The following is a 26,876-nucleotide window of genomic DNA, read 5'->3' as shown; positions in this document are numbered from 1 at the left end:
TATTAATTTTAAAGTGATGGCTAAGCACTATTTTCTCCACTCATGGGGAGTGGAAACGTGATCTTGGTATAGCATAGCTATTCACATATGGTAGGTTAGTTAGGCGTTTTCCTTCAGAAATCCAAAGAAGTCGATTTTTGTGATTTAGCATCTTCACAAGATAAACAGAGTGAGGCAATCTTATGAAAGGTTTCCAGAGGAGAAGTAAAAATTCAGGTCACAGTTCGTTAGCAGGATGATAAGCCAACCCTATTAAACTTTAAGGACAGAGATAGAGTGGTGCTAAAAGCAACAGGGAACACAGCTATGGCAGGGAAACTGAGGCTTCATTGTAGAGTAAGGGCAGTGTTCACAATACAGGGCATAAGGGAACATTGCTGTGAACCAAGTAAATGCTGACCAGGGCTTGAGGTACAGAGAGCAGGCATTGAAGCAAATATGAAGGAAAAAAATAAAGATCTGCCAACTGAATAAATAACATAAAGAGAAGAAATCTAGTCAAAGTATTATGATGCCTTTTTAGTTTGATAAAGTATGGATACCTCACCCATCTTGGAGAATATAGACAAAGGGAAGAATGATAAATTTATCATATGTAGTTGGTGTGGTAGCACAAAGTCATGCTCAGATGAGAAAAGAACCTTCATAAGGATTAGGCCAAAAGAAATAGTATCAAAGTGGCATATATGTAACTAGTTATTGAAGACATGAGAAAAAACAATCTAATCTGGTACATAAACGATCAAGCTAATAATAAAGAATCAAGTCAACCCTCAGTCATTTGTATATGACTTAGTTACTTCAAACAAACAAACAAGCCTTTCCCCAACCATAACTGTGATGCCTTATCTTTCTTACCTATGGGAAAAAGTATTAATGGTATTAATATATAAGATACTTCGACAGTAAAATATGTGGCCAAAGAATCAACTAAATGTAAATAGCTTGCGCTTCTTTGGCTCACTGATTTTGATATTAGAAGCTCTAGCACATTCAAATTAATTCAAGTTGTATCTGTGTAACAGTGGCTGTCATTCATTGACTGCCTAAGAGAACAGGAAGAAAAGTGTAGTTACAACTCTAGGTTATAATTAAACATGGCAAGTTCTAGCAATAAAACTTCAGAATTTGGAATGAGTGTGATAAATTAGGTGGTAAAGCTGCTTTTGTTTTATTTTAAACTAAGCTTTAGCTTATTCTGAGGACATAAAATCTATTTTGACTCAATGTTGGATGGCAAAAAATCATGGCATTTTAGGGGCACATTTGGGGAAGTGGTTTGGTGGATTGGTTGACCTCACTTAAATGTGTTTTTAATACCCAATAATTATTTTTAGTCAGCTTTTCACATCTAAACCAGTTAACTGGCTTGATAGACAAAAATAATTCAAATGAGGAGGACTTTTTCCTAAATTTCAGATTTTTTTTTCAACTGAAAATTAAGTGGGTATGGAGAGGAGAGTATTAGTGTATCATCTTAATGATATCTAACCAGAAACAAAGAGCTTTAGCCTGTCATCATGGACAGAATGAAATTCTTATAACTTGGAGGTAAACAGGCCTTTCAGGGGCTTGGAGCAATGCATTCAGAAAAAAGTTTGTCCTGTGTATTAGAGAGCTCCTAGTTTCCAGGAGAGATTGCAGCTGCCTCCCCAAATATAAGCCTTTTTGCCTCCTTTTCCCCCAAGGTTAGTCCTTAAAACCATTATGTATAAATTTTAAAATAAATAAAACTTAAATTTGAAAAAGCTCTGCCCTGAGGAATGAGATGTTCAGTCTTCTTTTAATCAGTCACCTTAATGGCTTTTTTCCCCTCAATTTTTGTTTATCTGTCTAAACAATAACTGAATGAAACAATCATTTATCTCCAGTTTAATTGTTGTTGTCATTCTGCCTCAATGACTCATATAAGTTAAAACTGACTTACTGAAGCAATATTTTTTGGTTGCATTGCCTTCCACTTAAGAAAATATTTCCTCTGTTACTTTTAGAGCTGCAAGGTATTTTTTCCTACTCAGTACAACAATAGCGTGGGTTAGTGAACAGATTATCTTGACAGGCTTGGTGGCCAAAGCATTATACAGCAATTATTATGTCTTTTAATATTTTTTAGCTATTGACTAACATCGATGTAGAGTCCCAGTATTTCTGTAATTCTGCCTTTCATTTATCCATGTAAATAGGCCAATCAATTTCATTTGAAAATTTGAGCAAGAAAACACTTTGAATTGTTACCAATAGAATGGTAGATCACAACCTCAACAGTATCAAAAGGTCTTTAGAAGCAGGAAAAAAGGTCTAATTAATTGTTAAGAGCAAATAAATGTTTCTATTTTCAAATACACTCCTGAGTCCCTAACCCCCAAAGCAAAATAAGGGGGGGGAAAAACCAAAACCTTTGATTTTATTTTCCAGAGATGATGAACATTTGTTAATCCAGCATTACTGCCAAAGTTTGAACCAGGACTCCCCCCTGAGCCAGCCTCGTAGTCCTGCCCAGATCTTGATTTCCTTAGAGAGTGAGGAAAGAGGGGAGCTAGAGAGAATCCTAGCAGATCTTGAGGAAGAAAACAGGTGAGTTTTCTTTCTAGCTTTGTCATTGGTATGCAGAGTGCATACACTTGCACACATAGAAAAGTGCCAGGAATCTTCACTTAGAGTCATTTTATGTCTAATTGTTTTCTAAAATAATCTGTTTAGCTCCATTTGCAGATTCTCTTTTTTTTTTTTTTTTTTTTGTTATCTGAAAGAAGACAATGAATGCAATAGTATGATGAAGAACTCATATTTTAGGTGTGAAGGAACTAATGCTGATGGTGGTATTTGACTTGCTGCATGTGCCTCCGAGGCTTTGATTTTATATTTGAGAATAGAATTTAAGAAAACAGTAGGTTATTTAATTTTATGATTATATGATTTTTTACATGTGTTTGGCCGTATTATTCTACCTCAAACATTTAAGAAAGTAGGACTATTGGCTTGGTCATATTGGGAAACCAATTGTTTCGTCTTACTTTTCATCATCAAACGCAGAAATTATTATTTATGTTCACCATCATAGCAGATTAGTGAGACAATTCCAATTGTCAGCCATCACCTGTAAAAGACATTCATAGAAAAATAGCAGAAATTGTAGAAGAGGAAAAAGGCTAAAGAACTCTCACAATGACTGCAGGGAGGACAAAGATGTAAAACTCTGGGGTATTGTATGGTGTCAGGATAATGCAAATCATTGGACTTTTAGTTTTGTATTACATTTATTATGTCACAGGTCCCTGGTTTAAAAAGTCTTCTCACATGATCACTTCTAACTCACAATGTGCCTTCTTCAGACAAGTGCCACCAAGCAAGGATTTAAAGTAGTTGTTGCTCAGATTTGTGGGTCTTAAGTACTTTCATCTCTTTGGTTGAGCCCAAGGCACCAAGAGCTCTTAACATAGGCAACACAGTGTGTCTGAGGTCAGTGTCCTCGGGAGTATGCTACTTCAGGATGAAAAAGCAAACAGCCATTCATCCATTGCTTCCTGCTGCCACTGCCCACCTTCTAGCTCTTAACACCTCTGACCTATGGCCATAACTCCTTATCTGGTTGGCTTCCCTTTAGTCTCTTCCCCACCCTTCCAATAAATCCTCCATACTGACTCTACTTGTACATCTTGCCAGAACCAAGACCCATCATGGCATTCCCCCTTTCACTGGATTTCTGCATGTAGAAAAAAATCAAGCTTTTTAGCGGGGCATTCAAACCCTTCCACAATATTCTCTTGACCTGCTTTTTTGATGCCATCTTCTTTTGTTCTCCCTGTATTCTGGTCATGCTATTGTAGCTAGTATTTCTGAATACATCCTGCTCTCATCTACTTTTGGGGTCAAGCTCAAGCTTGAGTCTCAGCCTAACTGCTAACCTCTAACCCACCACTGCCATATCTGACAAAGGAATCCCACCTATCCTCTGTCACATTGCTCAAAATAACTTTCCCCATGGAGCCCTGCTAGATCCCTGCAGTTGGAAGAAATCTGTCTTTTGCCTCTATTCCCAGAACACTTTGGACCTTTCTCAGAAAATTCCTTGACAGTTTGCCTTTTTATCAGTTATTACCAGTGCCTCTCTTTAATGAGCTAGTGTGTGTCTTTGGGGCATGGACCGTATCTTAATCATCCTCATATCCTCCATAGTACTTAGCATGGTTTAAATACTTAATGGATACTCAGGAAATGTTTGGTAAAAACCTGAAAATACTGCAAGAACATCACATGAGTACCATCCAGGAGATAATATTGAACTTTTTTTGTTGCTGTTGTTTTAATGATAGCTTTATTTTTGGCCTTACTTTTAAGATCATTTGTCAATGAAGACCATGGTAGAGAAAACATTTCTTTCCACTTTATTGAGAATAATCAGTAATATCTATTTATGCTAAATCTGTAATTATTGTAGGGGTCAAAGTCAAATTGGAATAAAAAGTTGGAACTGACACTATAAACAGAATTTGATGTTACCAAGGAGTAAATATGTTTTTGAAGTATATGATTGTGTAATATATCTTTTGAGCTCACTGGTCAAGAGCCCTGCCTTGTTTGTGGTTAGCATAGTCTCTCTCCATACCATTGCACTTGGGTCAAAGAATGTTGGTAAAGAGTACTGATAACTATCATTTATATATCATTTTATTTTGAGCGCACTTTTACGTATTTTAGGTCATTTAATCTTCTTACAAACTCTATAGAGAAGAGACTGTCACCTTTCAGTGAATGAGACACAGGTTCAGAGAGGTTCACACAGCCTGCCCCAGATTTCCCAGTCAGCCAGTGGTAGAACTAAATTGAAATCCAGACTTTTCTGACTCTAAATAGGCAACTCTACCTTCAACCAGATAATAAAGAAGAGTTAAGTCTCTGTGAATGTCATTTACATAGAATTGGGGCATATTCCCCAGAATGTTCCTTAACTTAAGGGACTATCTGTGAGGACTAAGTGTCCCTGAATAAACCTGTTCATCTACTTGTAGGGCAGTGATAACCACTTTACCTTGGAAGATATCCAAGACCATTCTCCAAGAATGGGATGGTTTGTTCTCTAAAAGAACAAAAAACATAACACCAGGGCTACTTAGAGCTCCAAAATGAGGACTCTGGGGTTGACGCAAATCTTTCTGTAAGTTACCTTGACCTTCACAAAATGATCAGGATGAGCTTCCTTCATTTTCCCTTCATTTTGTCCTATTTGACCTCCTACCAAATTCTAAAGAAATGTCTCCACAGAGTTCCCTTCCTGAAAACAGCCCGTGCGGTTTTCTTTGCTTTGCCCAGTCCTGTCTTCTTGCAGTTCTGCGCAAGGAGCTTCAAAGCCCTAGATTTGCCCTCGCTACCCTTGAATTCAATGTTGCTTAAGGAGCCTTTAATTTGCCATTTCCTATTCTTCCTTAGAAAACCCAGGAAGTCTTTAGATGCCCTCTCTGTGCACAGCTAGCTGGCTGTGTCCCAGGTCAGCATTGGGCTATGCAATCTGACAAATACGAGCATACTTGTAGAGAAAATAAGAAAGGATATTTAAAATTGAGATTGTCCCAAGTCCTTTGGATGCATACTTATTGATCTGTTAATATATATATTTTGTGTTCCTTTAGCTGTGATTTATCTCCAAATAACAGTTAGCAAAAGAGAGAGGCCTGGAGAGCACCATTCCTGACTATTTATTTATTTAATTCCATTAATTGTTCTTATTCATGACACCTCCCTGCAACCCCCTAGAAAAACGGAGGATGGCTGTTTGAGAAGTGTCTCAGAGGTATCTTATCTCTGTCTTTAGAATTCCATTTCTCCTGGTTGTTGCACATAGTATTCAATAAATGTTTGTTGAATGCATTAATGAATACATGAATTGAAATGAAGCTGAATTTATTTTAATTGTAGCATACATGCATGCACTTTTGACTAAAATTCTTTTACAAACCTAATCTCGTAGAGAAAAGCCTTTCAAAAGCTTTTTTTCCTGCTTGCTTTTCAAAATACTCCCCTTTTTCAAACTGCCTTGATTAGCACCAGGCATGGCTTTGTCATAAATTTAGAATGTTAAGAACCCATTTTCCAAATCCCAGGCACTATATGTATCCCACATTGGTGTTCTCTGATTCTTGGTTTATGCCACAAAGATAAGGCTAAAGCTCTGAGTAAAAGCTAAATCTGACTGAGTTTTTCCCATAGTGCCTCCCATAAGTTCGGATGACTAATGGCGTTAGTGAGATATCCAGTGTATAATATTTCACTTCTGCATCATATTTCTCCTTCATTACCACATATAATTCAGATTCATTTTTATTTCATAAAGAACCATTAGATGTTGGGTTTTTGCCCCATTGTGTGTCCTTAGCATTGCAAACTCAAGGTTTACTTTTTTGTTTTGCATTGATTAAAGCCTTGAGTCTCCTGACTTAAGTCTGTAGTGTTCAAATACAGAGATGTATTTTTCTCTGCACTGTCTAAATAAACCAAGACTTGCTCTGAAATTCAAGGTATGATCCTAGCAATGAAAAGGTAGCCTTTCTGAGAGACAAAGACTCACTGTCATTCTACTACCTGCATAGCAAATTGATTAGATTGTTCTCAAGTTGAAAAGGCAGCTAAATAAGTCTAAAGTTAAAGTTGTTAGTAGATGTTATATAACAGGAGGGAACTCTGTAGATTCTTAATACCTACTCAGGACCTTTCATGTGTCTTGCTGGGCAGTAAGACCTTATGAAGCCAAAATTTGAGTTTTCTCTTGTTCCTTTAAATTCCTCCAGTGATTGTGCAATATTATTATTGTTACAGTCAAAGAAGTTCTAGATCAGTTACTGATACCACTGAATTAAAGTAGCTGGAAATCATGATCCTGTTGCTTTACTTTGTAATTGACCTGATAACTTTGGACCTAGTCTAGTAGTTATCAATCTTCATAGCTACGGGATCTCTTTATTCAATGTTCTTTCATTAGGTCTTTGTGTAAGTCTCCAATGATGGTGAAAAAATAGCCAAAATGAAGGGAATCTGAAGAGGTTAGAATGGGCATTCCTATGGAATATAAACAAAGGTGTCAGAGTGAGGAATGGCAGAGTTTATTTGAGGGAAACTGCAGTTGTATTACCTTTCTTAAGAAGGCAAAGAATGAGAGGAGATGAGGCTGGCCAGGTCAGCAAGGGCAGGTCGGGAAGGGTGTGGCACCCACTGCGGAGTTGCTGCCTCCATGCCTAGTCTAGGGAGCCACTCAAGGGTGTGAGCCAGGAGTGAGGCTGTGATATTGACATGAATGTACACCACACGGGCAGCTGTGTGGAGGGTAACTTTGAAAAGAGCGATGGTGGAACAAGGAAATCAAGTTGGGAGGAGTTACGTGGGAACCCAAGAAAGAGATGATTAGAGCCTTAAGTAAGGTGATAGAAATGAAGTAGACGGGCTGATCTGAGTGATATTTCGGGGGAGGGTAGACCTATTTGATTTGGTAGTTCTGTGGGACTAGGGTAGGAAGGAATGATTCCCAGGGCTGGTGACTACAAAACAAGATGATAGTAGTTGTTTGCAGCTGGGACTGATAATTCAGGAGGAGTCGCAGCAGGTCCGTCCTTTAACGCAGCAGTGTTTATAGAGGTCCTTCCTGAAGGGCTGAGTAGCTGGAAGATGATAAATGAGGTATGGAAGAGGTCGAGTTGAGGTCCTGGTGACATCTCCACGTGTAAATGTCTGACAGTCTGAGAGATAGAACTCTGGTGCTTGTAGAAAGGATATGAGCCTGAGATACTAGGTCTGTGAGTCGCCAGCTCACAGGTGGTAGTTGAAACAGTGAGGATGAATTTATATATCCAGGGAGCATGTAGCAGAAGGAGAACATTGGATTTGGTAGAACTCTGGAAGACGCGACTATTAAAATGTGTATTTAATTACTTTTATTTTTAATAGAGAATACATGTATATTATACAAAATCCAAAGGGTTGAAAAAGACATATAGAGAAAAGCAAACCCTTCTCTAACCTTCTCCCCTGGCTGTGGTGTTTCCAGCTCTGGAGGCTACTATCTTTCTTGGTTTCTTGTGTTTCCTTCCAAAGATGCTCTCTACACATGTAAATATTTGCAAACATATTTATTGTTGTTGGGGTTACTTCACACAGCGTCGTGCAGTGTTCACTCTGGTTTTCTCTTTTTACTTAAAAATCTTTAATTTTCACATGCTGGAGAAATGTGCCAGAAGAAGAGGAGGGCAGAGCTTGGGAATGATGGGAGCATTTTCCCACAGGAGGCAGGAGAGAGAAGGGTTAGGGAACTAAAGTATGGGAGGAGGTGTGGCCTTGAATGAGAGAAGGACTGCCTCTGAAGACAAAGTGGTAAGTAAGGAATTTAGGGTAAGGAAGGGAGGAAAGAAGGATAACAGAATGAATGTTAAAATGTTCAGTAGACATCATTGGAAATAATTCAAGACCGATTCCTACGGCTGTTCCCACATGTTTTAAAGTTGGAGAGGAGAGGAAAGCGTGGTATACGATACATTTAACGAAACTAGGCATTCAAGTTACTTGGTGTATTAGTCCATTTTCATATGGGGCAATTTATAAAGAAAAAGAGGTTTAACAGACTCACAGTTCCATGTAGCTGGGAAGGCCTCACAATCATGGCAGAAGGTGAAGGAGGAGCAAAAGCATGTCTTACGTGGCAGCAGGCAAGAGAGCATGTGCAGGAGAACTGCCCTTTTTAAAACCATCAGATCTCATGAGACTTACTATCACAAAAACAGCATGGGAAAAACCCACCCCCATGATTCAGTTACCTCCCACTGGGTTCCTCCCATGATATGTGGGGATTATGAGAGCTATAATTCAAGATCAGATTTGGGAGGAGACAACAGCCAAACTATATCATTTGGTGACATGGGCCCCAAAACGAAGGGCTACAGAGCCCTTCTTTAGACAAAGGGGAGCTAGTTTGCTCACAGAAATCAGAAAGCCAAGACCTTTTATGGCAAGGATGAATAACAGCTAAAGGGCATACACGCCACATTGAAGAAGCTGTGAAAGAATGGGGTCAACCATCTCAGCTGTACTCGGGCAGGGAGGATAGGAACATGGTAGAAGTGGAATCACCATTATTCACAGGCTCAGTTTCTAACTAGCAGAGCCAATGTAACTAAATTTCCTTTAGTTTGTCCAAAGTTAATTGAAGTCTGAGGGGACTGACTCATAGTATCCAGTTCATGGAAGTGAATGGATAACCCAGAATGAAAGTTTATTTCTCCCTTTATCATAATTATCTCTCTTTTTAACTGCCTTGTATTAAATGTTATCAAGGTTGCCTTAAAGCTTTTTTAGGGGGAGACAGCATCTGGTTTAAGTGCAAATACTAGATCTATTAAAATGAGGAATATATTCATTTTTTAGGCACATAGCATCCTGTGTCTTAGAATCCAGTGTCTTAGGAATCACAATAAAAATCGTGTTCTGGTGCGCTTAGAATCTTGGCATCTAAAATTGGATGTTTGTGAGGACTGCTTTATACTACAGAAGAACTGAAGTACCCCTCTGGTGATTAGAATATTCATATCTTCCAAGTACAGCTGCCATCTCCCTAGAACATGCTGGATGAACAGTTTATGTTCTTACAATCCAATTTCCCCTTGTTTTTAGATTTTTCATGAAGACCCTCGTCCTCCTGTTGGCCTTCATTTGCCAATTGTCCCTCTATAGTAGAATTGATTATGGTCATAACTTTCTTTAGCTACTTACCAGGCCTGAGGATGTAATTCTGTTCAATTCTGCAGATAGTTACTGAGTACTTAATGTAATTTTAAAATTGTGAGACTACAAAGATGAATAAGCCTTGGTTCTTACCCTCATGGAGCTCAAAATTTATTTTTAGAAAGTTAAAATAGAAACAACTACTTATAACCTGGTATTACAAGTACTCTGGGGGCACAGAGGTGAATGATTTATTCTATCAGAGGGAGTCGAGAGGCCTTTACAAAGAGACTTTAAGAGAGAGTTAAAGTCTGAATGGGAGTTAAAGAGTTAAAGACTGAATGGGAGTTTTCCAGTCTGAGAGAGGGGGGAAGGATGAGTTTTCCGGACTGGTGGACCAGTGAGTAATGTGTGGCATGGAATGAGGAGAATAACAGGGCAGTGGAATGGTAGTGGGGACTACTGTTTAAACGACTTTGTGCATCATACTAAGGAGTTAGGGTTTTATCCTATAAGCAGGTAAACAGTGATGGCTTTTTGAAGGAAGGAGGGGAAGATTGAGAAAAATAACTGAACTGGCAGAAAGCTAAAGCCATAGAGATTGGTAGAAGTACAGTGGAATAGTCCATTAAAAGACGGCAGGTTCTTAACTAAGGATGTCTTAGGCAAGTGAAGAAGGGGATGGAAAAATTAGAAGGTCACTGAATGAATGAGACCAAGGGAAAATGGAGACGGGGAGGCATCGGGTGTTACAGAATGTTTTAATTTGGGAACTGGGAAATGATCATTGTAAAACAAACAAAAACAACCTAGTGCACCCAGGAAAAACTGATTTGCAAAGCGTTAGTGCATGGAGAGAAAGAGCTACGTATCAGACATACTGAATTCTATTTGCCCAAGGACATTTGAGTGGAAATTTCCCATGTTGATTTTATGTGTTCAGTTTTCAGAAAGGATTCTTTAAAAAGTCATAGCAATACAATTCTTGCAATATAAATAATAGATCAATGAACATCATAGGGATTAGCATAGTTGATATGACTGAGCTTCAGATTCAGTTTGAGCTTCCCTGTAGCCAGGGAGATAATGGGAAGCAAAGATTTGTCTGTCTCTTAATATTGAATTAAAGAAGCATGCAGCATCCTAAAGAAACATCATTGTTTTCCTGGCTCTACGTAATAATAATAACAAAAATAGCTGTCCTTTGAGTGACTGCTATGGACAGGAACTCTTCTGAGTACATATAAACTCCTATTTAATCCTTAAAACAACCCTATGAAAGAGAGGCTGTTTCCAGAAGATTAAGTGGCACAGAGTATTAAGGACACTTCGTATGGCCAGCAAGGAACAGGACCTGTATTCAAACTTGGGTGGTGGTCCTGAACTCGTAAGCAGTGTTACACTTGAAGTGATTATTGGCTAGTGTCCTTATCAACATTTTTATAACAAATCCTAAGGGAAATTTTATGTGGCTGTTTCTCATGGCCTTTGATAATTGTGGAAAGCTTAACATTAAACAACAAAGATAGGATGACAGTTCTCCAAGGATAAAGGTCACTGTTGCCTCAAATGTGTTCTGCAGAATACCACTGAGATACTCTTAAGAAAAAAGGATTCCAAGGACAGAAAAACTTTGAAAGCATTCATACTGGAAAGTCATCATTACATTAGCATTTGCACTGAGGAGTTTGGAAGTGAAGAAACCTGATTGGCTTTGTCTAACCTCATGTTGCTCCCACTTACTTGACCTCAAGCCCAACTGCAATGTGATATGGAACACACTTTGGTAAAGAAATTCAAGTCTGAACTAAACTTTGAAAACTTTGAAAACAAGGAGGATAGCATAGTTGACTCTCTACTGTAGTTGCTGAGAAGCCTATCCACTGTGTCTCTGGGAACATCAGAAGATAAAGCTGTAACAGGTGCCCACAGAGGAAGCCTGGATTTTTCTCACAAAAGTAACTTTTGATATGCTGTAGTTGTGAAACAGTTACCCTGTAGACCCAGAAGCCAGAATGATTTAGTTTGAAAAATCTAAAGGTAGGTATTAAATTCTCTCTCATGACTATAGAAAATTCTTTGCACCATTTTTGTAGCATATCCCACTGAATAACTTGGCTTTTCACCCAAACCGCCAAGAAAAATTTCCACCAGTGACGACGCATTAACTTCCTTGTTAAATGATTGAACTTTGAAAGATGTTTACCAAAGACAGCACCTTTAGCTTCATCACAATTACTGTGGAATCTTTCTTTGTAAGTAGTTAAATGCAAAGGCCAGTTGTTGCTTGAGGCCCCTCCTGGATTGTGATTTTAAAGTGTATCATCAACACATGGGAAGATTATTTCTCCCTCTTTATCTTATGACAGAAATGCAGGTATAGCTTTCATCTCAAGTAAGATTAAGGTATAAGTTACAAAGATGTGTAGCTACTATATGGTCCTGTGTAATGCTACTTGAGGAATGCTGTTCCTTTCCTGGTACTGAAATTTTAGAGGTTGCATAATCAGTATATCAACCTCGTGTGGCTTGGTGCTTAGCAAGTTTCAGTTTATAGAGCCCATGGCTAATCGAGACATCCAGGAGAATGTTGGAGAGAGAGGTCTGAAGCCTTAGAAGAGAGAAGTCTGGATTAAGGAATAATGAGTTGGGGGAGGGGATCATGGTCGTGGAGGAGGTGGAAGCCTAGGGAGAGGATAGAGACCTCTTAGGAAGAGAGTTTGTGTAAAATAGAAGACCAAGGACCTCCTGATGTACTTGACTGTAATTGGGCATGAGCAGCCCAGTTAGAAATGGTTTCCTGTTGGTATTACATGTGTAAATGGATGACTTCTGCAGATGGCTAAACTCACCCATTTTATTTTTTTACTCTCTTAATAGTTAAAATATGACCTTTTCTTGTGTCTCCAAATTCTGAGTTACCTTATGGTGCTAGTCTATCTGTTGTAACTACAAACCCTAAGTAAATCCATATGATCCTTTTCCTGTAATTTCCTAGTAAATCAAGGTGATAATTTCAAAGGTAAAAATAATCTGTATTTTTAGCTTTAGCAGTGAGCATGATTCCCAGTCTTTTTGCCTTTGAGTAAGATTTATTACCATGGTGAAACTAAACAATATTCCACACACTAGAATGTGAGCTCTTCAAGGGTAAGGGATGGTGTCCTACATATATCTTCATCTCTACAGCACTGAGTGCATAAATGTGTTATAAAAATGAATGGATAAATATCCTTTGGAGTTTCTCTGTTTCTTGATGGATTTTGGGGTTGATTTGCAGCTATCTCCTTGTTTTTCTCATTTCTTACATTATTTTCTTTCCCAAAACCCCGTAATATACCTGTTTAGTTTGTGATGTCATTTTCCATTAGATTGAAACCATCCAAGTTGTTTAGGCTAACCCAGACTTAAGCATTTTCTGGGCTTATTTTTGGACTCTTTTTAAAACTCATCTGAAGACGTGCATACAGTTTTTCTTTTATGTACATGGGTTAAACCTTGATTTTTCCATAGTAGAAGAAAGCATTATAAAAATCTTATAATGCTATTGTCTTCACTGGGGAAATATCTTTTGTGCTATAAGAAATAAAATTTTGAATCTAGAATTTAGTTTTTTATAAGAGTTTTATTGAGATATAATTCTCATACCATATGATTTACCCATTTAAAGTGTGTTAGTCACTGATTATTAGTTAATAGGTTAACCAGTATTAATAATCACTGGTTATTAATTACAGAATTGTGCAAGCATCATCGCACAATTTTAGAACATTTTTACCCCCAAAAGAAATCCCATCCCCATTTTCAAGTCACTCCCCATTTCCCCTGCAACTATTCTTTTCAACCCTAGCAGTAGACAATCCCTGATCTACTTTCTGTCTCTATGGATTTGCTTATTCTGGACTGTTAATGTAAATGAAATAATATAATATACAGTCTTTTGTGACTGGCTTCTTTCACATAGCGTAATCTTTTAAAAATGATATCTATGCTATAGCCTGTATTACTATTTCATTCTTTTTTTAATGCTGAGTAACATTTCATTGTATGGATATACCACATTTTTTAATCTACTCATTACTTGATGGACATTTGGGGTATTTCTACTTATTGTCGGTTATGGATAATGCAGCTATGAACATTCATGTACAAGCACTGGTAATTATTTTAAAGAAATTATTCTGGGCTGGGCATGGTGGCTCACACCTGTAATCCCAACACTTTGGCAGGCTGAGGTGGCAGGATCACTTGAGGTCAAGAATTTGAGACCAGCCTGGGCAACATAGGGAGATACCATCTCTACAATTTTTTTTTTTAAATTACCCAGGCATGGTGGCTCATGCCTGTAGTCCCAGCTACTCAAGAGGCTGGGGCTGGAGGATCGCTTGAGCCCAGGAATTCAAGGTTACAGTGAGCTATGATTACACCACTGCACTCCAGCCTGGGTGACAGAGGAAGGCCCTGTCTCAAAAAAAAAAAAAAAAAAAAAAAAAAAAAAAAAGATTCTTTAGTTTCTGTCATTGTAATAGAGGAGGCCATAGGATCATATATGGCAAGACTATATAGCAGTGCATTCCAGGGAGTGAAAACTAGGCTATCAAGCTGAATTTATTGGGAGAACTTAAGACTAAGTCTAACTACACATGAGGGATTGAAGCTGGGACATACAAAGCTTAAAATTATGATTCTTCTAGAGACTGTTACGGTTTTTTGCTGACCACAGACAATGAAAGTTTGATATTTTGCTGTATTTGTCTGAAAATGGAAACACACTTTTCCCAATGGCCCTATTCCTGAGGACTAGACTTCTTCACCTCTAAAACCTCTCCAATCCTAGTTTTTCCTTTTGGCTGATGCTGACCAACCACTGCCATTTTTGTCTTGAGTTTTGTTAGTCTGTCTTATTTCCAGTAATAAGTGGTTAACATTTCTTATGAATTCTTCTTTTCTTGTGTTCAACTTCTGATTAATACATTTAGTCTATAGACAGTAATGAATTAGTACCTGATCAGGAATTTGTGAAAAACATCTCAGTTATTAAAGATTAAGAAATTAAAGCCAATTAATATTGTCATGTTCTGTCTCTTAGAACTTGAGCAAGATATGGATCTATGTGTCAAGGACATATCCAGAAAATAGAGTCCATGTAGATACATTAACCCTGTACCCTTGGTCCATATATTTTATTTCAGCAATGATCCATAGACATATTATAATTTGACAGTTTCATCACATACCTAGCGTATTGGGTCAAATTTAGGAAATCTCGTCCTAATGATCTCATTTTGCCCAGATGTTCAGCTGTGATAAACTTTACTAAGGCACAGATGATGGATGATACACAATAATTCCAAAATTTGGGGGTGGCTACAATATGGCTAGGGGCTAGAACTCAGGTATCTACAGGGCAAATACTGAGTGATTAGTCATTTTCTAAGCATTAGATATGCATATGTTCTGCCAAGCTCAGTAAGTCTGAGTAGATTGCTTTCATTTCAGATAATGTAAGTGCTTTCTTTTTATAGGAAGTTTTTAGCACATCTGAGGTTCTAAATCCAAAAAGTAAATAATATATAGAGAAAGAAGTAATAACAACAATAATAGTAACCAACATTTATTGAACACAGTATGGGCTGGGCATGGTTCAAACAAAGTTTGACATATAGAACGTCGACCATACTGGCTTAATAATCCTCATAACGGAATTAGTGCTTAAGTCAGGCGCCCAGCCTCAGCAAGCAGCAGAGGCAAGTAAGTCATAAAGTAAGGTCTTCTGAATCCAAGACCATCTCTCAAGCCTTGTTCTAATTCTCTCCTCAGCCATGGATGGTGAAAGGCACCACAAAGGCAGGGTGTCAAAAAGTGGCATTGTTCAACCTTTCCCCTGATAGGGCAAAGCTTTTATTTTTTTCCTTTACAATCTTTGACATCTGTTTTAAAACGCAGATATCACTAGAAGAAATGGCACTTTATTATAAAATCCTAGTAAAATTTAAATGTCTTACATAAAACCTTTATACTGAGCAAATTTCAGTAGGAAAGGGCTTGGAAGTAAGGCTCTGAATGTTTTAAAGGGGGACAGTGCTAAGAAATGATTAGAAACAAGAACCTGGAGGGGTCCTGCCATTTTTACTGTTTTGCTTAAGGCTGACCTAAAATATGCATAGTCTTACTTCTCACCCTGTGAGCTTATCCTTATTAATGTCTTTTTCCACCTAGTTTAGGGGTGTTTTTGACTTTGTGTTTGATAAAATTTTACAGTACAGCTTTAGACATCTTTATTGTAACTTTTTTTTGAAATGGAGTCTCCCTCTGTTGCCCAGGTTGGAGTGCAGTGGCATGATCATGGCTCGCTGCAGCCTCAACCTCCCAGACTCAAGCGATCCTCCCACCTCAGCCTCCTCCTCCTGAGTAGCTGAGACCACTGGCATGTGTCACGACATATCGCTAATTTTTTCAATTTTTTTGTAAAGATGGGGTCTCCCTATGTTGCCCAGGCTGGCCTTGAACTCCTGAGCTCAAGTGATCCTCCCATCTCTACCTCCCAAAATGCTGGGATTACAGGTGTGAGCCACTGCGCTGAGCTTTATTGTAATTTCAAGGGCTCTATGAATTTCCAGTTTTTACAATTCATCTTGCTTGCAGAATTTGTCTTTCATTTAAAAAACTGCTAATTTGCTATGTTTATAGCTGCTGTAATAGTTCTGTATGATTTACTACATTTGCCTGAATTTAGATTGGTGGATATAATTTAGCTGCTTTTAATATTATTTGAGGGTAAATTCAGATTTCTTTGGATCTATTCCTTTTAGATGGGAATCTTTGTAGTTGTTCTGCCTTACAAAATAAGCCCTGTGTGTGCTCATGCTTTGGTATACAGTTAAATGTATGATACTGTTAAGAAAACACTAATCACTGGAAAGTTACCTTCATTTATTTATTTCATAAATATCATTATACAACTATATAATTACACATAGTAGGGAAGCTCCATTTAAAGAGTAGATGACTTACATTGAAATCATTTGACCTTTGTAAATTAGTATAAATTACACAGAGATTGTTGTAATGTTCTTTATCATACATAATAGTTATGATTGCTAGAGAGGCACTCATAAATCATTGCTAAAAGGGCTAGCTGCTTTCATGTTTTCAGCAGGTTGAGTTAAGGCAACAAGCCTTGCCAATTTGATTAATCTCTTATGTCCCTTAGTTGGTTCGGAAGTTTTTTTGAGTGTAAATTTGTATGTAGACAACAGAGTTTATATACTTTATGACATAAAATTAATCAGATACATCTACATATTTGTAGAATGGGGGGATTCTTGGCTCTATACGAATAAGAAATTAATAATGGATAGAAGACTTTTTTTTAGGATGACTGGCTACAGGAAGAAATTGTAGTGACAGAAGCCATGTGTAGTGAATTTGAATTAATGTTCCTTAGGGAGCTACCAGAGAAATATAATTTACAAGATAATCAAGAATGTAAATAATAGATTCTCTGTGGAGTCGTCTGATCACTGACCTATATTCATCTGTATTGAAATGACTTCATGACTACATTCTAACAATTAGAAAATCGTTAGGGGTGAGATGTACATGTATACCTTCAAGAAAAGCAAAATATGTATTGGTAATAATATAATTTGACAGTCAGCTGTTAAAACGAGTACATTGTATACTTGTTAAACATTAGAAACTGGGCATGGTGGCTCACGCCTGTAATCCCAGCACTTTGGGAGGCCGAGGCAGGCGGATCATGAAGTCAGGAGATCGAGACCATCCTGGCTAACATGGTGAAACCCTGTCTCTACTAAAAATACAAAAAAAAAAAAAAAAAAAAAAAAAAGCCAGGTGTGGTGGCAGGGACCTGTAGTCCCAGTGACTCCAGATGCTGAGGCAGGAGAATGTGAACCCAGGAGGCAGAGGTTGCGGTGAGCTCAGATCGCACCACTGCACTCCAGCCTGGGCAACAGAGTGAGATTCCGTCTCGAATAAAACACACACACACACACACACACACACACACACACACACATTAGAGTAACTTACCTTGGAACATTGGAACAGTAATTCTGAGGGAACCTTGATCATTTATAAGAATGATCTCCCCTACATTAATACTGTGTCAAAACTAACATTATTGTATGCCTCAAAAAGTATTGGCATAGATGTTTTTAAATATAAGAAAATTCAAATGCATAATTGATGAGGGCTAAATGGCTCAATTTCCCAACCTCTAACAAAAATACGCCCTAACACAGCTCTGCGACTATGACTGCATTTATTAGAAAACATTTAGTAAAAATCATCTCTAGTTCAAACCCTCAAGTACCAGTTCTTCTTGATAATTCTCATGAACATTTGGAAATACCTTAAAAGAGAATTTAAACTCAAATCAAAAAACTTTATTTCACTTGGTTGCAGGCCAAGATACCTCTTTTAACCATTTCTGGCTTTTAGAATCCTTATCATGACAGCTTGTCCTGTCTCAGAGCTTCAGGAGGAAAAACTAGTCCCTCAAAATCAAGTTTGCTGTTGAGCTTAATAAGAGGTTTATGTATGTCATGTTTGTTTAGGAGAAAAGCACTTGTTCGACTCATTTAATCCTGGCCTGGTGAATTAAGGCTTGAATTAATACTGAGGGAACCTTGACTATACATCTACAAAATCAGTGTGTCCTGCTAGGCTTCTGATTAAGATAACATTAGCTCTTGCTTGAAGGCATCTTTCTTTGCTCCCACCATTTACCCAGTGGTAGATAATATATGGAGTGAAAAATGAAAAAGACATAGCTGGGCTTTAAAGCAAGATGAACATCTCTGTGGACCAGAAATGTGAAAGAAAAAAAAAAAAGCAAAACAGGACTTCGTGAGTTGTAAGTGGGGCTAACTTTGTGGGCTTTCAGCTCCTGCTGTAGTAACAGGGATTAAAATTCTCCTTACAAGGTGGTGGCCCAGAGCCAGGATTACTATTTGAAATCAGAGCCCCACAAAAACACACCTAGAGAGAGACACATACACATACACACTTACACTTAAAAGCAACATGAAAAGAAACATTTTGCTGCAGGGATCTTACAGCTTATACGCAACTATGGTCCTAATGCATAGAGCCAGGGGAAGAGGCAAAGATGCGCAGTTGGGAAAGAGAGCATCACAGCCTCGAAACCAGGACCTGAACCAATCTACCTACTGCCTGGCAATGAAATGAGCGACATCTCTGTATCACTCAATGTAGGAGCTGCACACTACCAACAGATGTAGCTCTAAACTCTAAGCCCCTGGGTATGGCTGGGAGCAGCCATAAAACCACCTGAGAGAGAGAGAATGAATTTAAAAAGAGAGGAAAATAGAAAATACACACACACAAGAATAACAGAAAATATACACATGCAAAACATCCCTTGCAAAATTTGTCTCCAAACCAGGATCCAAAATACATGAAGAAATGGGATGCCACCCCCACCCAAGTTAAACATCAAAAAATGAATTAGGCTGGGAACAGTGGCTCATACCTGTAATCCTATCACTTTGGGAGGCCAAGGTGGGAGGACTGCTTGAGTCCAGGAGTTTGAGACTAGCCAGGGCAATGTAGTGAGGTGCCATCTTTACAAAAAATAATTTAAAAAATATCAGCCGGGCATGGTGGTACATGCCTGTAGTCCCAACTACTCAGGAGGCTGAGATAGGAGGATTGCTTGAGCCCAGGAGATTGAGGCTGCAGTGAGCCATAATTGTGCCACTGCACTCCATCCTGGGCAACAGAGTAAGACCCTATCTCAAAAAGAAAAAGAAGATGAATTAATTCTAGAAGAAAGCAAAATGATAGACTAGTACAACAAAGATTTTTAAGTACATTTAAGATGCATAGACCAGGTGCTGTGGCTCACACCTGTAATCCCAGCACTTTGGGAGGCCGAGGTGGGTGGATCACCTGAGGTCAGGAGTTCAAGACCAGCCTGCCCAACATGGTGAAACCCTGCCTCTACTAAAAACACAAAAATTAGCTGGGTATGGTGGCAGGCACCTCTAATCCCAGCTACTCAAGAGGCTGAGGCAGGAGAGTCGCTTGAACCCGGGAGGCGGTGGTTGCAGTGAGCTGAGATCATGCCACTGCACTCCAGCCTCTATCTCAAAAAATAAAAATAAAAATAAAAAGATGCTTAAAGGCATAAATAAGGGGTACCATTCACTAAAATAACAAGAAACTGAAACAGAGATGGATGAAATATAACTATATCTGAAAAAAAGATATCTTTGCCAAAAAAAACTAGTCATTGAAGTTACTAAACTCAATATACAGGATAAATTCTAGACTTTGCCCTGTCAGAGAAGGCAAGGGAATTAGAAGATGATGCTGAGAATATTACTATGCACAACACTCACAGAAAAAGATAAGAAATATAAATAAGCAATTAGGAGAAATGGAGAATTGACCACAGGCTCTACAGTATACCTTCCTGGAATTTAGAGGTTTATTTACGAGTGTATTTGAGAGGTTTCAGAAGAAGAGAATGGAGGAAATGGTAGAGAAGTAATATTTGAAGCTGTAATAGCTGAGAATCTTCCAGAATTGAAGAAGGATGTGAGTCTTTAAGGAAATGTGCTCCCAAGAGAAATTTCAAACATCTGGGAAGGAAAGAAAGGCCTGCATTGAGCAATTGATATTCTTTACAGCTCAGCTTTGAGAAGCTTCGGCTGATTAAAATGAGCCTTTTCTGTTTTTCACTGGAAACCACCAAAACAGAAATGTAATGTGTTGTATATACTAAACCATGCCTCTTGAACAAGGGTACTTATAAATAAATCATAAAAGAAGAGCCTTGTGGACAACTAAACCCACAGGATCAAGACACCAAGGAAGATCTCTCTAGAAAAGGCAGTCTCCTGTCAGCACTTTCGTGAAAAATAGGTGGGAAGACAATAATGGCTTATTGTACTATCCTGAGGTCCATGTCTAAAAACTGTTTTCAAAAGGAACACCATGGATGACCCAATCTGGTAGAAAGAAAAATTTGAATAGGATTTTACATAAAAAGTGTTGCCAGTTAGAACATTTTGTTGAAGTTTTCTTTTAATGAAGAGGGAAAAATAGAAAGTAATTCCTATGGAATGAGACCTTGTGAACATTGGATACTGCTTCAAGTTCACAGAAACATTGAACCGATTGCCAGTTGTCAGAAATTAGATTTAATTAATGTGGACAGTTACATACATTGGTGCACACCCAGAGGACCCGTGTGCAGAATCTGACTGAAGGCATACTTATTTTGATGAATCTCTTCTCATCATTGCTTTGTCAGATCAGATTGCTATGAAATAAACTATGCAAACAACTACCCTTGAAGACTGATAGCAATAGGATTTCAATCAGTACAGATAGGAGATTCTATTTCTGTAGATGAATAAGATCATACATTGATTTTCTGCATGACTATAAATTCCTGGAAACCTTGTAATGTTAGGTACTGGGTAGAATGAAAAAAAATGAAGCAAAACAAAGAAAAAAACAAGAGAAGATTGGGTTTTATTTCTGCTTCAGTGTAGAGATCCAGCCTTTTGAAACTGAGCATTTTGGAAGACATGCCGTCCCCTGTGGAATGTTCATTCCGAGTATGGGACAACAGAAAATACTTAGGAGACCTGGTCATGAGGTGATCTTGCTTTCTCAAACTGGACAATGGGAAAACTCTTCTTGGCTACTCACTACTTATATTTCGTGTCTTTTCTCATTGATATAGATCTCCCACATTTGTGGATAGGAATTTCTCTCACCTGATGAAATATCATCTGTGAACAACAGAAATATGTCATCTTATTTTGGTATTTGTCACAACCAGAAGGAGGATGTCAAGAGTTGTAATCAGTCACTGGGTATCAAATATCAGAAGTGTCCTCAATTGGAATTGTATTCTCAGTAAATCCTAAAGCATTTGGGACCTTCACATGTGCTAATACTATTTATATTTATTTGGACATTAACCAAATATAACCAAAAGAAAGTGGAATAGCCATAGAAACCTTTAAATGGAACAAAATTTATGGCAATAAACATTATTAGGAACAAATAGTATACTACATAGAAACAGTACAAGAACAGTCAGGATCTTTTGTGCATCTAACTACATAGGTCCAGAAATATAAAAAGTGAATTGTGATAGAATTAAAAGGAGAAACTAACAAATCCATAATTATATTTCAACACTCCTCTAACAAAAATTGATAGCTACAAATAAAAATTAGTAAAGATATAGACAACTTTAACGTTAAACAAAAGCAGCACACTATGTATTTAGAGACTCCATCTTTCCAATGGAAAAATACGCATTGTTTCAAGTACTCAGTGAATATTTTTAGAAAGTGACTATGAACTAGGTCACAAAAAGCAGTATTGCTAAATTTCAAAGGATCAGTATCATACAGGTATTCTCTGATTGAAATGCAATTAAATTAGAAATGCACTAAGAAGTGGAAATGGAAATATAACCACTGTGCTCCTAAATGACTATGTGTTAAGTTAAAAAAAAAAAAAATCACCGTAAGAATTACAAAACATAAGGCACTGAATTGAATCAATTGATGTATATAAAAACTTTTGGTATATAATTAAAGCGGTACCAAAGAAGAAATATATAACCCTACGTGTGTTCATTAAAAATAAAAAATAAATGACTTAATCATCCAACCTGTAAAGCAAGAGGGAAAAAAAAGAGTGACAAGTAAAACATTATTAATGGACATAAAATGAGACCACAGTAAGTAAGGAGCTTCACTGCATTCTTGGATGTGAAGACTCAATTATTATGACCTTAGTTCTTCCCAGTTTAACCTATGAATTCAGTGTAATTCAAACTCAAAATTTCAACAAGCATTTTCATAAAAATCAGAAAAATAGACACTAAAATCATGGAGAAGATTAAAGGGGTCAGAATAGTCAAGACAATTTTGAGGAAAACCAAAGTGGGCTGAGAAGGCCTATCAGACATCAATTGATTTAAAATTGGAGAGTGGGATCTACACAGGGATATAGAGATAGAACCACAGACTAGAATAGAGAGCTCCGAGTATTTATGGACACTTGATGTTTTGCAGAGGCATCGTTAGAAATCAGGGGGAAATAGAGGGACTATACAATGAATGAGATTGGCTTCATAGTTTATCCATGGGGGAAAAGTAAAATTAGATCGCATGTTCACAGCAAGCATCAAAATTGATTCTGGGTAAAGTCCTAAATGTGAAAAACCAAATTTTAAACTTTAAAAATGTAGGTGTAAGAAAAGATTTTCGTGAACAAAACATCAAAAGCAGAGAACATAGAGGGATATGTTAAAATGTACATATTTTATACCATAGGATGCCATAAACAAAGTTAAAGATAAGCTACACTAAGGGTAGGAGATCATATTTGCCATGCACATAACTAACAGTGGATTAGCATCTAGAACATATCCAAAACTTTAATAAGAAAAAGACAATCCAGCAGGAAAATGGGTAAAGGAAGCATGAAAAGCCAGTTAACATGGAAGAAGTTTAACCTCACCAGTAATCAGGGATGTATGTGCAAATTAAAATGCACCCATCAGGTTAGCCAAAACTTAAATGTCTGATAACACCAAGTATTTGATGAGGAGGTGGGTCAAATGGAAAACCTTATTCACTACTGAAAAGAGAGTAAATTGGTAAAACCACCGATTTGTCACCCAGAGCAATTCAGTGACATGTAGCAATGTTGAAGATGTTGCTAAGATCCAACAATTCCACATCAAACTATATTCTGTAAAGAATCTCTTAAACAGGTATCCAAGGAGACAGGTATATAAAAGAAGTTCATTGCATCATTGTTTATAACAGTGAAAAGTTATAAACAACCTAAATGTCCATGGACAGGAAAATGTTGGCATATTCAAGCAACAGAATAGTAATACCTTACAGCAGTTCAAATAGCAAACTATTATGTATCGACCTGGAGAAATCTCCAAAATGGTGTTGAAGGCAAAAAGCAACTCTTAGAATGGTATGTATATTCTTAAACATGAAGTTCTTAAATTTAAAGTTTAAGAACGTGCAAAATAATGCCATTAGATTGAATCACATAAAATGGGTGGTTCTGTAGGTGAAAGAAAAATACAGGCAAACATCAGCATCTTTAAGTTCAACCTAATATTTGTCTATACATTCATGGTAACAGTGGGCATGAAATTCAGTGTGGCATTATCTCCTTGAGGGCAGTGGGGAGGAGAGAATGGTATGGCGTTGAGGCGGGCATGTGAGGGAGCTTCTGCTTTGGCTGTTATCCTTTCTTTCTTCAAAAAACTTTTGAAGAAAATACGGCAAATGATAAACTTATCAAGGCGAGGTGGTCGGAACATGGTTATATGTACTCCATTCTTATACATTTCTGTTGAAAATATTTGCTAATGTTTAAAGCAAACCACAGTGTTGTAGAGGTATAAAATTTTTAATCTCATGACATTATAAAGAAATACTTACAAAGTGATTAAATCCTTTATTGCTTACTTATCTGAACATAGCACTCATGAGGCTTTTAGCATAACATAAAAATATTGAAAAGCATGGCTCCCTTCACACACCAGGCAAAAGCTTCACATTTTGTTTTGTTCTTTTAGCACTGGTAAGATTGTCATCATTAAAACCATTCATTAGTGCCTCTCTTTTGCTTGCTGTTCTTTGGTGGCAGTCAGATGCATCTATCTACCATGGTATATAAAATTTGGTGATGATATTCAAATTACTTTTTTTCTTCTTCTTCTTTTTCTTTTTCTTTTTCTTTTTTTCTTTTTGACTTCTTTGATGCCAATAGGAATCTGCAAGCAGAATATGACCGTCTAAAGCAGCAGCACGAACATAAAGGCCTGTCCCCACTGCCGTCCCCTCCTGAAATGATGCCCACCTCTCCCCAGAGTCCCCGGGATGCTGAGCTCATTGCTGAGGCCAAGCTACTCCGTCAACACAAAGGCCGCCTGGAAGCCAGGATGCAAATCCTGGAAGACCACAATAAACAGCTGGAGTCACAGTTACATAGGCTAAGGCAGCTGCTGGAGCAAGTGAGGAGAGAGATGGGATTTTTACAAACATTCATTTTCCCTCTTGAACAAAACTAAACCGCAGAGAGCACTTTTTGTAGGTGTAACAAGCGTCAATTCTTAAGTGCTTGGTATGTGCCTGGCAAAGTGATAGGTATCAAAGGATAAAAGTAGAGGAGATAGAAAAACTACTGTGTCTTTTTTATGTTTGTTAAATATTGTTTCCTACCAAAGTGGTTTTTTCTTGACCAATTTGAAATACATCTTGGGGAAAAAAAACGCCAAAAGGTTTCCACTAGTTCTCTAAAAGTGAATATTTCACTTCTTGAAATGGAACTATTTCATTTGCAATTAGTTATATTTTCTGGTATACCTTTGTGTTTTTTTCTCCTAATCCCTAACATTTAGTTCTTTAAGCCTCCATTGAAAACCTAGCAAGATGCTGCATCGCCAGAAGACCTACCTGGACATAGTTCTGGCTTTCTGGGAATTTTACATTGTGAATTATGTTCTATCTTGTTACTTAATACTTCACAAAGATATGAATTTTCCACTACAGTTTTGAGTTCTCACATAGTGTCATCATTCTCACATGACCTTCTAAATCTTCCAGTTATTTAATGTAATGATTTATAGTCTCATTCCAGTGTAGCTCTAATTTTTTCTCAAATTTATAAGGGAGAACAGTTCAGATACAAAGACAGTATCCATGGATTATATCAACAGTGAAATATCCCAAATTAATCTTTGGGAGGGCTTCTAAAGTAGGAAGGGTCAAAATTTATGAGTCCTGAGTGTCTTTAATATTTTCATATTTATACATTTGTATGTTTATTGTGAAAAGTAATTCTGTTTTCTTTTGGATGACTTAGCCCCAGGCAGAGGCGAAAGTGAATGGCACAACAGTGTCCTCTCCTTCTACCTCTCTCCAGAGGTCCGACAGCAGTCAGCCTATGCTGCTCCGAGTGGTTGGCAGTCAAACTTCAGACTCCATGGGTAAGTGTCTTAGCTACTCTCAGATTTTGTTATCTGAAGAAAGGTAGAGTCACATTATAGTGACATAAATGTTTGGCCATAGGTGTTTGACTCATTTTGGTATCAGGGGGCCACTGAAAATCATATACCAGGTGAAAAAAATCTAAAAAGAAAATTCTAAAAAGATGTATTCTGGCAGCTCTATCTGGCCCACAGAAAACTAGTATAGGTGAGAAGACCAGTTAGGAGGCAGTTGCCAAGGCCAAGATTCGTGAGTTCTGAGGGCCTGCACTTGAGAGATGTGGGAGGAGAGGACTGTGACACTATTCTATAAAAATAGACTTGCCAGGGGACCGGGCGTGGAGGCTCACGCCTGTAATCCCAGCACTTTGGGAGGGTGCGGTGGGCAGATCACAAGGTTAGGAGTTGAAGAACAGCCCAGCCAATATGGTGAAACCCTGTCTCTACTAAAAATACAAAAATTAGCCAGGCATGGTGGCATGCGCCTGTAGTCCCAGCTACTCAGGAGGCTGAGGCAGGACAATCACTTGAGCCCAGAAGGTGGAGGTTGCAGTGAGCCAAGATGGCATCACTGCACTCCAGCCTGGGCGACAGAGCGAGACTCTGTCTCCAAAAAAAAAAAAAAAAAAAAAAAAGAGTTCCCAGGGTCTGGGGACTGACTGCAAATTTTACGGAAAGGAATGAAGGGAGAGGATTTGGTTGGAAGAAGATAGTGAAACTTTTGATTGTGGACATAATGTGTTTGAGAAATTGACAGGTCTTCTAAGTCATGTCCCAAAAGAAATTAAGATACAGATCTATACCTGAAGTAAGAGGGCAGACTAGAAAGACTTGAGAATGAGTTTCATAGAATTGATTGCTGAAGGGTGTGAGATGAGAAATCTATAAAATCTATAACAGGTGCTTCGATCCAGTGCCTTGGGGAAGACCTCCATTTGGGTGATGGAATAGTAAAGGATGGGTAAGTAGGGAGGTTCAAGGAAGATGTGATGACAAGGTGAAATGCTAAAGAGAGCTCAATGGAAATTAAAATAAATCACAGTCCATTGGGTCACTATAAATGCATTGGGTAATTTTGAGAAACCATTTCAGGCTAAGAGAAGGGAAGGTGGAAAACTTCTGTTGTTTCAAT

General features: G+C 37.9%; 1 protein-coding gene across 15 annotated transcripts in view; it reads left to right on the top strand.

Annotated features, from left to right (window-relative positions):
- DMD (dystrophin) overlaps positions 1-26,876 on the top strand; it is a 2,157,177-nt gene that overhangs the window by 2,102,757 nt on the left and 27,544 nt on the right. For all 15 annotated transcript variants that reach the window (XM_077988314.1, XM_077988313.1, XM_028842274.2 and 12 more), the window contains 3 exons: positions 2,416-2,574; positions 24,526-24,769; positions 25,621-25,744. In XM_077988314.1, the coding sequence (XP_077844440.1) occupies positions 2,416-2,574; positions 24,526-24,769; positions 25,621-25,744 (527 nt within the window). The remainder of the gene's footprint in view (positions 1-2,415; positions 2,575-24,525; positions 24,770-25,620; positions 25,745-26,876) is intronic.

Source organism: Macaca mulatta, chromosome X (assembly GCF_049350105.2).
Source record: "Macaca mulatta isolate MMU2019108-1 chromosome X, T2T-MMU8v2.0, whole genome shotgun sequence".
Classification (NCBI taxonomy): domain Eukaryota; kingdom Metazoa; phylum Chordata; class Mammalia; order Primates; family Cercopithecidae; genus Macaca; species Macaca mulatta.
Note: the sequence above shows the minus strand (reverse complement) of the source record. Positions and strands in the feature narration are given on the sequence as shown.